This window comes from Dermacentor albipictus, chromosome 2, assembly GCF_038994185.2.
Source record: "Dermacentor albipictus isolate Rhodes 1998 colony chromosome 2, USDA_Dalb.pri_finalv2, whole genome shotgun sequence".
NCBI classification, from domain to species: Eukaryota; Metazoa; Arthropoda; class Arachnida; order Ixodida; family Ixodidae; genus Dermacentor; species Dermacentor albipictus.
The window spans coordinates 141,785,653-141,801,571 of NC_091822.1; the positions used below are offsets into that span (position 1 = coordinate 141,785,653).

General features: G+C 52.3%; 1 protein-coding gene across 1 annotated transcript in view; it reads left to right on the top strand.

Annotated features, from left to right (window-relative positions):
- Positions 1-15,919, top strand: part of tnc (tenectin) — a 154,478-nt gene that overhangs the window by 59,170 nt on the left and 79,389 nt on the right. Inside the window, exon 2 of the mRNA XM_070533324.1 lies at positions 10,388-10,503. Within this exon, the coding sequence (XP_070389425.1) occupies positions 10,416-10,503 (88 nt within the window). The 5' untranslated portion in view covers positions 10,388-10,415. The remainder of the gene's footprint in view (positions 1-10,387; positions 10,504-15,919) is intronic.

Genomic DNA, 15,919 nt, shown 5'->3' on the forward strand with positions numbered 1-15,919 from the left:
ATGAAGGTCTGCTCTTTTACGAAGCAACGTCGCTCAAAGCGCCACAAAAGGATGCTATACATGCTAACGTTGACCCACTAATGGGTCTCTCGAACGAGTCTGCAGCATTGCCCCTGCATTGAGCGGCCTCCCCACATAACGGCTCAATCGGGTCGCCTCCGACGTGACGGAGCTTGTAACCCTTTCGATACTAGTTAACAAATTGTTTCCACCAGAACCCGATCGACGGTGCAGATATGCAGGCACAGAGTGCATCGTCGGCTTCGCGCAAGGAATCGCTAGATTCTATCTGGGCGCCGAGCGCGCGTGTAAGCGCATTCGCTCGGCCACAGCGATGAAGCGCGCTAAACCTGTTTGCGCTTGCGCGAGGCGGGTTGTTTATACGCCGCACTTAACATGACACTGGAGGACGGCCAAAGGAAGGGGACACTTAATGCGGCGACGATAGGCGGCGGGAGGGGAGGAAGGTTGGAACGCGTCTGCTCAGCGCATGTCTTCGTAGTCGTCGTCGTCGTCGTAGCAATTACGTAATTGTCGGAGAAACCGCCTGCCGAGTTTCGGTTGCTTTATTTGTTATGCGCACCATTCTTATGTTATTTTCATTTTTTTTTGCTCTTTCGCTCTATACTTTCCTCCTCATCCCCCTCCTCTTTCTCGCTTCGGCCACGCACCAAACTTCATCAGAACCCAGCAATAATCGTCGTCTCACCTTATTCCGGGCCGATGAGAGCAAAGATACGTACTCAAAAAATGGGCGCCCTTTCGGCGGCAGCACGTCGCTTGGGTTTCGTCAGCTGACAGGGGCGAGGGGGGGAGGGGGGGGGACGCGAGTCGAAGCCCGCGAGGAAAGTGCGGTTGCCAGCTGACAAGCTGCGTGCGCGTATGCGTGAAATGTTGTATAGAGATACGGTCGTCCGTCGGACTTTCGCGTTTATTCATTTCGCAAGACTCGGCGATTTCCGATGCCGCATTTTGTTTCTTTCTTTTTTTATTTCTCTTCCTGCTTTTATTAGTTCCTTTTCTTTTCTTTTTTTCACTTGTTGCTTGTCCTCGCCATGGCCGCCGGTGAGAACGAGCGTCGCTTTTATGCGATAGCTCTTCCTCATTCCTCGTGAATTTTCGCTCGGCGCACCACATAGCGTTGCGCGGAGAGCTGGGCACGTTGGTAACAGAACTCGAAGCTCGCGATTCTCGAGTATACCGAAACCAATTTTAAAGGTGGATGCAGCACTGTGACGCGCATTGCTTAGTAAGTAATGCATCCTTGGTCACATTGTCGCGGCGAATAAGTCCTCCCTAAGAATTTCCAAACGCATTCTTTCGCAAGAAACATGTTGCCATAGGCCAGACGGCCCTCCGCTAATGTCTTAAGGTTCGCTCTCGCCATTCGTTGGCGCCTGTTCCTTCAGAGTGACACAATAGCGTATCAACTGGTTCGTTAAACACGGGCTCTGAATTTGAACATGCGATGACAGCGTGCGTTTAGGATCAACGTTGTACTTTACGCAACAGACGGCGGTATGCTAAGTTTGATCTTATAATTGTTAGCATGCTGATTAACTAAGCCAATTATTAACGAAGAGCTCGGCTATGCCCGCATCCGTTAAACGATGTGTTTAAAGAGCTCTATATTTGCGTTAACTATTCAAACGATAGAGATTTTCGGGGGAAGATGGAGGTTTGAAGTTATGAACAGTAGTAGAACGAGGAACGTCTCTGGAGCCGAAGCTTCGGAAAGGATACGTGTCGAGACCTCCGCTCCAACGACATTCCTTGTTTTACCACTGTTCACCCATTCTCGTTAACTAGAAAATATATGCACGTACAGACTCAAGGAATCGTGTCCCTCCACTGCACTGGCACTCTAGCTTTCAAAGCAGGTGACTCGCTAAAACGGCCCAAAGTGTCTAAGAAGAGAAATCGCATTTGGGTCCGAGGATGAAAGACGAGTTGAAACAAAAGGAATCTTACAAAGGTAACAAGTACAGCGCGAAACCTGGGGTTTCGATAAGAGAGTGGTTCTACCAGGTCTGCGAGCACTCTCTCCCCTCAATGCCTTTTTTTTTCGTCCTGCTTTGTTTCGTTTTTCCATTGCTTCGAGAGGTCATCCACACCGTTGCTTCCCGACGCATGCGTCCAGTTTCTGCACGCCTCCTGGACGCTCTTTTCACGCTGCACTGTGCGCGCCGGACGGTCGGTCTCTCGCTGTCTCCGGCGCCTCTCCTCCTCCGAGGAGAGAGTGCAGCACAAACGGCCATCAGTGGTGCATGCGAGCCGCTCGTCAGGAAACAATTTCGGAAATCCCTCAAGCAGAGAGAGAAAAAAAAAAAGAAGAGGCCCCGGTAGGACGCGCCCGAGAAAAAGTGAGAGTGCCGCGTTACTGCAGAGCGGACGATCTCTTCGCGGCCAGGGGAAAAAGTCCCCCACCGTGCCTCTTTCGAGCGACTGCGTCTTTGCTCTGTTTTCGTCGCCTTCTTGCCTACGGGACGGTCCTGCGAGCATCACGGAGGAGGAAGAGTCACCAGAGCGCTCTTCGCTGTTGTTGCTCTTGCTACGGTAGCGTCGTTGTTTTAGGCTGCTGCAGTGCGTAGTACCCTTGCGGTGACTTCTCGACGCACGATTCATTGTCGTGTGCCTCGCCGGCCTGAGACCGGGTGCGCGAAACTAAGTGTGAATGACATTTTTGACGTTGCCGCGGAGAATGCGATTTCGACCGTTTGCGATGTTGTCTGTTGGCACCATTCACAAGACAGTGGAAAAGCTACGAAAAAAAAACGATGAAAGAAAATAACGAAGAAGAGAAAATTACCTAGGACAGATGGGCGGCTTTAATTACATTCGAGTTGTACAACTGGAACTATAGTTAACAGTGATGTGTAAATAGCTTGCTGCGAGCTACGTCGCTGCTTCTACTGGGAATCTTCGTGAATAACGAATCATAATTGCACTAACTGTTTTACTTAAGTGGATGCGTTATTATATTTAGCTCCTCTGTTATCTTTCTTTTTTTCAACTTTATTTTGTTTGTTTAGCTTGTATGTCTCGCGATGAATCTCCCCGACATAAAGGAAGGAGCAGATATTTCTTCGCGGGTTTCACAATCAGCAATATCGCCCCGCGCTTGCAATCATTCTGCTGGTACGGCTTCGTTCATTTGTCCGTACAGGTGCAAATAAAGAAGCTGCCTTGCTGACTGCACATAGCGTGCGAAATGAAACACAAACACGGACGACTCGATGAAACTATTCCCACAGAAAGCTCCTCCCGGCTACACGTTCGAAACTCGCAACTCCTAAAAACCTCCCCCCCCTCCTCCCCCTCCCCCCTAAAAAAAAATTACTCGTCATCAAACAAGGCACGGAGTGAAGCTTAGCGAAGCGCACTCCGCGCGTGTGTGTATATATGTTGTCGCATACGGGAGGAGGAGAGATCCGCCTCACAGAACGCGTGCGTCCGGCTGCTATACGCGAAGAAGCGTCATACGTGCACTGACCGGCGCCCCCCGATTCGCATGGGAGCGCAAAGACATTCGACCAAGTGCTGCTGTTTCAAGACAAAGGATGCGTTGGCTCCCGGAGAAAGGGGGGGGGGGGGAGGATGAGTGTCTGCGTGCGCGCGTACGAATGAACCAGCGAACAACGACGCCTGCTGTGGCCCACAGGAGGACGAGGAGGTGTACGACGGGAAGGGATCGCTGACCCCTCCTCGCAGCGCGAAAAGAAGCGCTGCCACACCGTCCACCGCCGTTCGGTTGCGGCCGTGCCACTCATTCGCGCTCGATTCTTTCGAACTTGCAAGTTATAGTTGTTACGGACGCTTGGCTAACTCGGACGCGTCCGGAGCTGTGGTCAGGGCGCATGCCATAGCGCCTTCAGCGCGTGTCGGTATACGCGCAGCTTGTATACGCGGCGCATCACGCGTCCTCAATGGCTAGCTGCTCCGTGAACATAGGCGTGTGTGCTTCGGAGTTGTGTGCTGCCCGCGTCCTTTTTTAATTGGAACACGTAGGGGTTTACGACATCTGCGCACAGTAACTGCTAGGAGTCGTTAACTGGTAGGAGTCGAAAGAGCACACTTCTCGACGCGCGCCCCAGGGGGGACCACGAGCACACCACTTTCGGGTGGCAGCGCAGTACCGGCGGATGCGAACGGGCCCGACAGTACGAGTGCGCCAGTCGCGATTAGGAAAACTTGTTGGTATGTGCGTACCAAGAAGCGCCAATGACGTGTGCGTTAGCCAAACAAGCGCTGTCGCTCTTTATGTGTCAAGTGGATGAGAAGGACGAAGCCACGAAACAAAACCACGAGAAAGGAGGGCCCCGTTCCGCGAGGCTGGTTTCCAGAACAGCGCCAGCCATCGTTGTCAGTGCTTCGAACTTTGTGCAAACTGCGAGTCTCTCCAATACCCCGCCATCGCTGTCGGCGCGACTACCTTAGCGCTTCGAGGGATGTCTCGCGTGATGAAAGAGAAGGCGGCAGTGCGCCCCCTTGCTCTGCGGGAGACGCTGGCCTTGAAGAAATCCCGCAGTGCCAGCGCGCTGGGTGGCGGCCCTTCGTTTGTACATGCGTACATACATACTGTTCGTTACCAGTACCACTACTGTCATAGGCTATAGGATGGCTACGAACGATTGCTCACGATTCGTGCGCGGTGTGCGCGCCGATACCGCGGTTCTAAAAGCTTGGAAAGTACGTGACATTGCGTGCTCTAACTGTTGCGTGGCTCTTGTGAGAGAACTTTACACGTATGCGTTGTTCAGATTGTGGAGTCAAGACACGTGTCCTCCAGACATTTGGAAACGCGCGAACGAAGTTTAAGTTTGCTCCTTTCTTTTTTTCCATGCTTGCAAGCGCCTGATGAACGGTAACTCCTACTAAGCAATACGCGGTACATCTTCGTTGTGATCCACCATACAAGCTATCGAAAATAAACAAAAGGAAAAGAAAAGAACGAAAGAAAGAAAGAAACAGTCGGCCATTGTTGACAGCAGTCGACTGCCCTTCTTTATTTGTGTATCTTTATATTTACATATTGGTGGTTGAGCCTAGTAGGTATTTCTATTCCCTGCGTTTACGCGGTCATTGACGTCAGCGTAAAGAAAACGTGCCTCAAGCAAAACACAAAAAAAAGACAAGGCGGCATCCTAAATGATGAGGTAATCATTGCGAGCTTCAACCGGGGCACCTTCTCGGCTAAACAAGCAATTTCGTTACCAGGTCCACCTGCCCAAAGAAGCTGTAACTAGAGTTCTGTTCCACAGAACCCCTGTTACAGATTTATTAACCTCGTGCCCCGCAGAACAAGCTAGTCGCGTAGCTAACGCGCTCTCGTACGCGTCGATGCGGCATTCAATAACAGCTGCAGGAGAGGCCAGCTAAATTTACGCGCTCGGCCGGGGCAGTGATGCATCCGGGCACGCCCACTCGCACACGCGCTGAGCTTGCATAAGTGGCTTCCAGGCACTTACTGTTGCGGCCGGCACTCCCCAAAGTCGAGTCTGCACGAGCCAGTTCAACAGATGGAGAGGTCAAGAAACCCGTGCGCGGGTTAAAGAACGCATTCGTGCCCAGCACAGACAGTGCCGCGGAGCGCACGCGGTCCGATAGTTTTGTGTAACAAAATTGGCAGTCGTACGCACGACGACGTCCCTCTCTCTCTCCGCTTGATTAGGCGGTGTTCAATTAACCCTAATCATCGTTCCACTCCGAGATCGTTGCACGTGAGCCAGCAGGAGAGGAAACGGCGCGAAAGAAAGGAAGAGAGAACAAACACAACACGAGAAGAGGAAACGAGGCAGATGGCCACAATCCCAGTGCACTGCACTCTCGTTTTTCGCGTCGGTCAGGAGCGTATGCAGTCGCACGCGCACAGAGCGGTCAACAATGCGGTAAAACAGAGCGCGCGCGGCCAGCATCCACCGCGAAGCACCGCCAGTACAACTTCCACTATACCAGCCGCCGAGGCACTCGAGATGGGATGGAGGAGCGCCTAGGCGTCATTTATCAGGCGTCGCCGTCGCATTGAAGCCGTGTGTGTGTGTCTGTATATATATATATATATATATATATATATATATATATATGGCATGCAGTGCGCTCTCGAGCGAGGGACCCCCGCACGCCGGTTCCCGAACAATTTTCCTATCGCGCGGTTCCCCTTTCGCGTGATGTATAGCCCGTGTAATCGCCCGGTGTTTAAAGCCAGTCACGCGAACGGGAACGTACTACCGCTGCACACCCGACGGCGTGGGAGAGAGAAACAGAGAGACTGCGCGCGCGTATAGACGAACGAGAGAAGCTGCCTCGGAGAACTTTCGCTCGTGCTTTATATAAAGCGACTCAAACTATCTCCCCTCTCTTTCTCGCTCGCTCCGAAAGACACCAGACCGCGAAATGAGTGTCCGTCGAGCCGGCAACGCCGGACACGCGAGAGCAGCGTGTATGCATACGGGAACGAGCGTGCGTTTGTGTGCGTGCGTGCGTGCGTGCACCTGTGTGCTTGCGTCTAATCTGCTATATATCGAAGAAGCAGCGGCAGACCGATGAAGCGGAAGATTGAGGCGGAAAGTGGTCGCTCTCACGAGCCCCCTCACCCCCCCCCCCCCCCCAACCCCCACCCTTCCCCAAAAGAAGCAGTTAAAGGCGCCCGACCCGGCCCGGGCATTCATCGGCGGCTGCATGACTCCGTCCGTTCGTCCGATTGCGTTTCGTTAGAGCGAATCTCACCTCGGCGCCTGGCGCTCTGTTCCGCATACCGGTTTCGGAAATGAGTGCACGAAGAAGTGGAGTCACACGAACGGGCCAGGCCTCTCGCGCAAGAGGCTCACACTTGGATTGCTCTTCCGTCGGCGTGGTGAGAAAGTACGTCTAGAGGACGACGGCCAAGGGGATATTAACGATCCTGATCAACTCCCCGAAACTGGCACCGAGATAGAAAGAAGGAAGGCAGGGATATTAACGACCCCCATTGCTAGGAAGCCTTACAGACGAGAGAGAAGAAGAGAGGGGTACGGGGAGATAAGAACAAAATGGCAATAGTGATAGAGAGAGCGAAAGTGCAGGTAAGATTGCGGGCGCCTTTTAATTAATCGTCTAGCATAACTCGCGTTTAATTCCGGCAGATGAGAAAGTAGAGAGAGAGAAAAAGAGACAGGGAGAGAGCGGGTGGAGGAAACCACAAAATGGGGGGTGCTCAAAAAAGCCGGCAAGATGTGAGCCCAGTTCCAAGACTACTCGATGAACCGAACGCTGCCCGCCGCGCGGCGGCGACTGACTGTATAAATCGAGCGTGTTTTGCTTGCATAGAGAGAGAAAAAGAGAGAGAGAGGAGCAAAGGACCCGCCGAGAGTCTCCGCACTGGAGCATATTCGGCTCGTCGCTCCGGACGGGGCGGGGCTTCGAGGCGTCGGCGGCGTTGTTATACAGAAAAAAAGAGTGCAGAAGCGGCAGCCGTCCATGCCTAACTCGCAGTGTCTTGCACGGAGTGCAAGACTTATAACAGAGCACCGGACTACACGAAAAGCCGCTGCCGCCGCCGCCACCACCAACGTCGGCAAGGCGCGCCTTTCTTCCAATGCCAGCTGGTCTGGTTCAGCGACCGATGCTTTATAGCCGGCCAAACCCTCTCCTCCGGTGTCCGGGAGAGTTACAGTGCGAGGAGGCGCCCGCATATGTGCGTGTGTGCCGCCAGGACAGAGACTGCGGAGACGCAGGGCACACTGACCCTTCGCGAGCGGCAACTATCGTATAAGCATCGGAAGCGCGAAGAACACCGGGATCTGAAGGCATCGAATGTTTCTCAGTTACAGCTATATTATTTTTAGGGCTAGCGACGTAAAATGGGTGCTGGTGAATCGACCCTGCACTCCGCACGATGATCTCGCCCTGATATCCAGGCCGGCCGGCGCGCGTTCCATACTGTTGTCGAGTAAGGCGGGTAACCTCCCGTATGCGTTTTGGCCGCGGCAACTGCATCGCGCGGTGACCAAGGTGTGCGCCGACGCTGGTAGACGCCGCACACCGCTTGAAATACGTCCCATGTGGTTGCCGCGACTGATACTTCAGCGAACGCGCGAGTACACGATGGTAATACGTGTTTTTTTTTCTTCTTCTTCTTGAGACGCGATTCGTACAGCGCGAGTGCGTATACGCAAAACGGTATTGTGTTAACTTTCGCACGCCCGACAGTGCTGCCTTTGTTGCGAGGAAACAGGAAACCAGTGGCACTCTTTCATATAGTGGGATGCTTAGTGCAGAAACTATCCACGAGAAGAGAACAGAACTATATCGCCGAGGTTTCGATGAAAATACAGCAGAAAAACCAAATCTGCGTAAGCAATCACGTCTGAGAAGCTAAGAAAGGGATACACGAACGACAATACAAAGTGGTAGAGCAGTCAACAATAACACAGACCTTGCTTTCCAAACAAAATAATCTTAAAGATATTGCTCAGCTGGTTGAGAAAGAGGAAAATATTGGCGCTAGATAACCAATTGCACCTAAAAACCTGGAATCTCTAGGAATTAAGCTTCGGAAACTTTCGTAATGTCCATTTGAAAAGAAGAAAAAAAAGTCCTTACAATGAAAAAAGAACGAAGCTGGCTATGCACGAAGCTCGCTATGCCTTGACTCGGAAACTTTTTACCTTCTGTTCTTTCTAATGTAAGGTTGGCCGGAAAATGAAAATGGATTTTTTCGAGTTGATAGATGCTGTTGACAATTCCGAGCGCAAAAGTGCTGCGATGTCCCGTTTTGATTTAGCGAACTTTGCTCCTATAGAGCTACGTTCGCGAGGAAAGCTCACGACGTGCAAACGGGCTGTGAAGACGGCTTAAACAAAATAGTGAGCGGGGGAACGAAGTTGCGGTACGCTCAGGCGCCCGCCTCGGACGAGTGAAAGCAGCAGGCGACGCTCTCGAAGGTGAACGTCGCGCCGAGCGCGTGCACCCCGGCGTATATGACACACACCCACGCACGCACACTTCGACGCAGCGCGTCGTCGCAGAGCGGCAGAAACATCCTCGATGTATAATTCACGCCGCCGCCGCCGCTAACCCGGACAGCGAGCATTTCGTATCGCCGTGCATTTTCGTGCGAAGCGCACGACTAAGGGGTTCCCTGTTATTTATGGTGGGAGGAAGCTTGGCTCGCGTGCGGAACGCCGCGACATTCGCGACTGATGCAAGGTGTCAGTGCGCGCGACGGGCGAGAAGGTGGCTGAGTGCTTGGGAGGACGTTAGGCTGCATCGAGCCTCATTGTGGCCTTGTACCGGTTTCGAATCCCCCCTTCCCCCTCTCCTTAATCCTTCTCCCTCTCACCTATCGCATCCCCTTTCCCCTCCCCCAGTACAGGGTAGCCAACCGGAGATAATCTCTGGTTAACCTCCCTGTCTTTCCTTTGCCTTTCTCTCTCTCTCTCTCTCTTCGAATCCCCCCCCCCCCCCCTCCGTTTTCCCACCACGAAAGGACGGACCAGGCTCGGAAAGAAAAATGGCTCTTGACAGCCTCCAAGGAAGCACATTGCACGCGCGTTATCACCGCGCGGCCGCGTTGCGGTTCTGCCGATTAAAGCTGCAATATCTCTGTCTATCGGCTTGTGCGGCACGTTCGTCGAGCTTATTTTAGGGGGTTTAGTGCGACTTCAATGCGACCTTTCTTTTTTCATCACTGAACGTTATAATTGAACGAGTATCTCTCCTGGCACTGCTGCAAGACCTATGGACGTAATAGTTAGAACCAATCAATAGATAGCGACCCGACAGCGCAAGGAAACAGTCAGAGCACGGATTCTACGTAACATATAGTCACTAATCAGAGTGGCAATCACAACGGAGATCTCGAAGTTTAAGTTAAGCACAGTCTGGGTCATCCGCTGCTACAGCAGATAATCGTTTAACACGATGGAAACGACATTGTTAAAGCTGTTGCTCCCAGAAACAGGATTCACCGAGGAATAACTACGCACACATAGGGGAAATTGTGTAAATGTTATCATAATGACCCCTTCCGAAGCCGAAGAGAACGAACGATTAAAGAATTGATTGGTATTGAAGTGTCCACATTAACGACGCTGTCATCCGGGTGCTTTCTCGCCTCTGGTGCAACGTTTGCAAACAGCAAACTTGCGTGCAATGCATTTGCAGTTTAATGTCGAGCGACGTGCAGCTTCACGCTAGTAATTGGGCGAGTGAAGTAACATAAAAAAAATAGTTTTGTGCAACTTTCCAGTTCCTCAAGTATAGCTTAAACCTACAAATCGCCCCACCGTGATTACCTCGGTGGAGCGATTTCGTGTTGAGGCAGTGCGTTGTGTGCCCTCGTAGTATAGGCCTCATCTTGAACCGAAGGCAAACCTTGTCTCACACATTTGTTCTCTCTTGTGCGCAGGTGACGAAGCGACCCCCCAGGCCAGGCCATGGGGCTACGGCACCTCATAGCTGGGCCCACGCTGCTGGTCAGCGTGGCTCTACTATCTGCCTTTTGTTTATCCACAGTCCTATCAGGTGAGTCGCCCGACCCCAGTTGCCAACGTTCCGAGCGTTACCCGGCCGCTGCAATACGCATCTCCTGCGCATCATCGCACATTGCCAGCGATTATATACAGTTACGAATTGCAGCTGTGGAACGCCGTTGACAAAACCCACATGTCCTGTACAACTCCCATGTCCGATATATATTCATAGCATTCCATCAGTGCAGGGTAGCAAACTAGAAGCGCGTCTGGTTAACCTCCCTGCCTTTCCTCTCTTCTATTTCTCTCTCTATCTCTCTTGACGCGAGATACGAAATAGTATGATTCCATATTATTGTGTGCGGTCACTTCATAGGGCCGTTGCAGGGCGTGTTATCTTTATTTCTTAACAGAGAAGCAATGCGTTGAGAATTTCAGCAAACGAGGTTGACAGTGGTGCGTCTGCTACGCTAAGCGGCAACCGCACGAAACGTATATTCTGCCGTTATATTTTGTGTGGCCATAACTTTAAACTTGCGCACTCAAAACACTACGATCACTGGCGAAAAATCGTGTTGCTTGTTACGTCATGCCCTATGGATGCAACATGTTACGCATTCTATAGCCATGACGAAAGCGGTGTTGTCTCATTGCTTGAAATGGAAGCGCGGACGTTAGGCCCAGATCTACGGACAAAAACATGCGTAGAATACGTTCCTTGCGGTTGCCGCTTTAGGCTTCACGGCATAGGGATCGACTGGAGCGCGCAGCTGACAGCGCGAAACTCCGCCGCGCACTACTGCCACGTTACCGAATGGCCGAGCAGCTCGACTTGAAGTATCGGCGTTGCCCGAGACACCGCGTTACCTAAACTCTATTCGCACGATCAATGACGCTGGCACAGCGAATGACTTCCTGCCGTTCCCAAATGGGCCCTGACGTTCGAGGGCGCACGCAAGGCGAGTAAGTTGTAGGCGTTTACTTTACGGAGGCAGAGCGACAACCTTGCGGTCGTCGGTTCCAGCTTTGTGACTTTCGCGCACACACGCTAAAGAAACAACGACTTGAAGAAGGTGACACGGTGCGTAGAAAAACAAAGTAAAGGATCCAAAACAGAGAGAAAGTGAAGCCGCAGGTGTAGACCTGGGGAGACGCGTGAGGCGACCCCGTAGCAGGGAGGCTCGCGCTTGGCACCACTTCACGACACTTCCCCTTCACGACACTTCTCTTTTTTTTTCCGCGGTCTCGTTGTGAGACAAGAGACACGTATCGTGAGCCGTGCGTAAACATTTCGTGACGTCCAAGGCCGAGTGAGGTCGAGCACCGCCACCGCAAATGGTGCGAGGCGCGAAAGGAAAAAAAAAAAAGAGCCAGAAGTAAAAACGGGAAGCGAGCGACCGTCTAACCTTTTTTTTTCCGTGGGACCATTAAGGGCGAGCGCGCGGGAACCTCCGCTCGCGACTTCTTCATATTCTTTTTTGACTCGCTCTGCTGTTGACACGCAGTGCGTGACAGTCGGCCATATTTTCTTCATCACATCCGCAGCCAACGCCGCAGGCATGCTCACACACTTGCGCTCGCTGCGGCTCGCTGGCACGCTCACGTGCGCCTCCTCGCATGCTGGAACATTTGGGAGCCCCATTCAGCTTATACGGTGTGTGTATAGCCCAGTGCTCGCACGCTATGTACACACACGCGCACACACACAGACAGACGGCGCGAGCTTTCTGGCCAGGTGAAAGCATGTAGATTTTTTTTAAAGTAATATATGTATACGCTAAGAATACGAACTGACTCCGTGGCGAAGTGGCTCATGAGTGCGCTCGTCATTACTCTTCGTTGCACAATGCGTACACTGCAAAACGGCGGGCAGAAAACGTGGGAGCGATGAAGACATGCAAAGAAGAGCCGTGGGTTTCGTTCCCTGTAATTCGCTTCCTGAATCCTAATCTGCCGGCCTTCGTGCATGCACACGGGAGCTGATGGGACCGAGAGCAGCGACTGGAGAGAGCCGCATACGGCAGAGATCGAGGCGGCCGGATGAAGAGTGCGTTCCGCTGCACCCTTTCGAGGAGTCCAACTCTGGACCGTGGTAGTAAGACATCGTGGCGGAAACAATGGTGTCCGCATGAAAGATCATCAGTTTGCGGTGGAAATATTCTTCATCGTTTACTTGTCTACACGCGCGTCGTGCATTCGGACTTTGTAAACTACTTCGAGAAGAAGGAAAGGAAGTCGCAGACACTGCCGTCTTTGTGTCCACATCACGCAATACACGGTTCACGGCAGGAGGGCATAGCCACACTGCATGGCATCTTCGGCGCCGCATCAGTTGGTGTAACGCATAGTAGTGGCATGTACAGCAGTGAGTTCAGAGTTACGAGAGAAGCGTTTGGAGAGGTCAGCGGCAGGGTCACGGTGTGAGCGCACCTTCCCCTTTTCCTCTCATCTCCTGCCCCGCCCCCAGAAAGAAGAAAGAAAGTCAATGACCTGCGCATAACCCCCACAAGAATAGCCAACATGAACGGAGAGATAATGAGCGTATCCGTAGCATCTTAGTTGTTCGCGTGAACGAAAGACAAGACGAAACAAACGAACAAGTAAAACCGCAACATCGAAAGTAACATCATCAGGGCTAACAGCTCACTCAGACGATTTTCTTTCCTCTCTCGGACGTCCGGCCTGTGCCTGCATCCTTCTTCTGCGCTCACGTGTCCAGCGCAAGAGCCGACCGGAACGGCACAGTTTAAAGGAACAGCGAAGAGACGGGCGAAAAAACAGAAATCCCGGTGGAATGACCCCCGCTTCGTACTTTCGTGCAACCCACAAACGCGTCCACGGAGTGGGGCGAGCGTATCATTGCGTCGTGCGATACGAAACTGCCAAGGCGGGGAGAAAGGAAAGCGGCGAGGACAGTATGCAGCTAACGCGCTCCCTCGCCTTCCCGGCGCGGTTGTACAAAGCCTTTGAGTGCGGGGCATGGGGCAGAATAACCCGGTCCCGGGGAGTCGTTACTTGGACGATGGCACCCGGTCATGTGGGGGGCGGAGTCCTACGACGATGATGAGAGTGGCAAGGGGCGTCGTCGTCCCTGCTCGTCGGCGTCAAAAGAGATGCGGAGTTGTTGCGTCTATGCGGCGTTGTGTTGCTTTTCTTGCTGTTCGTGGAGCAGGTGTCCGCGCGCGTGCTTAGAGGTGAACGTTGCTCTTCAAGAGAAGATGAGGCGAGTAGTTTCTAGGAAGAAGGGCGGGCGAGCCATTCGCGTATACACACGGAAGGACCCCTGCGCGCACTGCGGCATGCGGATACACTGACCCGCATACAGAAAGCGAGCACACGACGCATTCTCTCCTGGCGCACAGTGTCAGTGTGACATCGCACGGCTGCTTTTTCTTTGGCGTTGCACTTGTTTTGCTCTTTCATCAGCGTTTTATGATTATTACTTGACTTTCCAGCTAGAAGAGTCACTTTCGAGTGGTTCCTATACGCGACGAGCCTTTCTTTGCAACGTGTCCATCTTTTGTTTTCTAAGCCATTCCGAGTACTTTTTCTACTCCTTCGGCTTCTGATGTCCGTTGATACCATATTACAAAAAAAAAAAAAACTATCACGGCTATGTTTGTCATGTTTACGTTAAAGCGAAAAAAAAATGAGGTGCTGAGGGAAAGAAGCTTCGAGGAAGCTCTTATTGAGGTTATCGTCGTAATAGTAGCCGTTATAGAGTCATCCAAGCGTCATTTTGGCTGGCACTTAATGATTCCTTTCAGTGATGCCCTGCACTTTATACACTGCACTGTTTCTATTCTTAGTAAGAAAGAGTGACTTCAACAACATCCGAAAGCGTACGCGTTTTGATGATTAAACTCAATACAGCCAGTTGATCAGGATATATTTCAGGAGAAAACAAAAAAATTCGCTCCACGAACAAGAAATGGCATGGAGAAGTCATTCAAGACGTCTTACAAGTAAATGATATGAGGTGAATAAATCTCATGCATTGAAGAGCTTAGGTCCACTAAGCAGGGTCAATTTCCGAAAGCGCCTCATCAGCGTGTCGATTTTAGTTGAAATTTTGTCTCTGTGCCACTCCGCGAGCCTGTATGCGTCCTCGAGCTGTTAAGGGACCTGACAAATCGAGCAAAGTATTGACGTACCATCAACGTTTGATGCAGATGAAGCTGGGCTGGCATAATGTATGGATTCCTTTCGCTCCATTCTGTTCCCTTGCGGTTAGTCACCGGTAACGGCGGTCTGATTCCATTGATAAGGCGTACTTAGCGCCGCTAGAGCCCACGAGAAAGCGCGAAAACTAGCACTGGAATAGAAACACAGTCAGCATGGGCAAACCGGCAAGTGTGATATCACCACAGCTGATGGCACTATACAACAAAGACCAATTTAGAGAAGGCTACCACAAGTGGGCGTATCTCCGAATCTAGAAAACTCTACATGCTTATCTGAAAGCCCGCGACGTAGAACCGAAATATCTGAACTTATTCTTCTTCTTGGCATGGGCGTGCGAAATTCCACTAAATGTGGCGTAAATCAGCAAACGTCAAGGCAATTGAGAATCATTAGGGCCGCAATAAACCCCGACAAATTGCACTACCCCGCAAATTAGACACGCTCACTCCCTCTCTCATTAAGGTGCCCGCAAACGCACACACAGCACACCTTTTTTTCCTGCCTACGGACAAAAAATAGAGAAGACAATCCACGCTCGACCGTTCCGACAGAACTTCGTTTCAGCGTTTCCTAATAGCGGCTATAGATTGGTTGCCTAATCCGAACAGACGCACACGAACGTGCCGCTAACGTAAGGCACACACGCACGTAGCACATGCGTCTGTACAGACAGTCTCTCTATTTTTTTCTTTTCCTCGCTTGTTTCTTTTTCTTTCTCACTTGCCAACATGCGGCGCAGCAACGGGCTCCCGGGCGAACGGTCTCGCCGCAGCGGCGACAGCTACTTAATCGTGAGCGCGGGAGGGTGCCGGTGGGGGGGAGGGGGGGGGAAGGCAAGCATCGAACTGGTTGGCTCCCCCGCGGCGCGGCCTGTCCGACGCCGTCGCCGCCGTCACTTTCCCCGTTCCGGCGGCGGCAGTCCAGTGACGTAACGCACCAGTGCGGGAAGAAGGCGCGAGTGTCATGGTCGCTGCACCTTGACCCATTTGCGGGGCCGACGGCAGCCGAAGGCAGCAGCGCCGCGGTGGCCTCCATCTCTCGATGCGCCGCCGCGGCCGCTTTCACTTTTCATGCGTGCGCGTGCATGGAACACCAGGCTGCGGTGAAGTGGGGGAAGAGGCGGCGATTGGTCGGCGAGTGTGCCGACGTATCCGTGGCGCTGGTCTTTTTGAAACCGCGGAAGATGTTTAGCTGCACTTTAGACGAGAGAGAGAATTATCTGTAGCCACGAAGATGTCGCAGCAGCAGCAGCAGCAGAAATCGAGGAGGGCGATTCAGTTGCG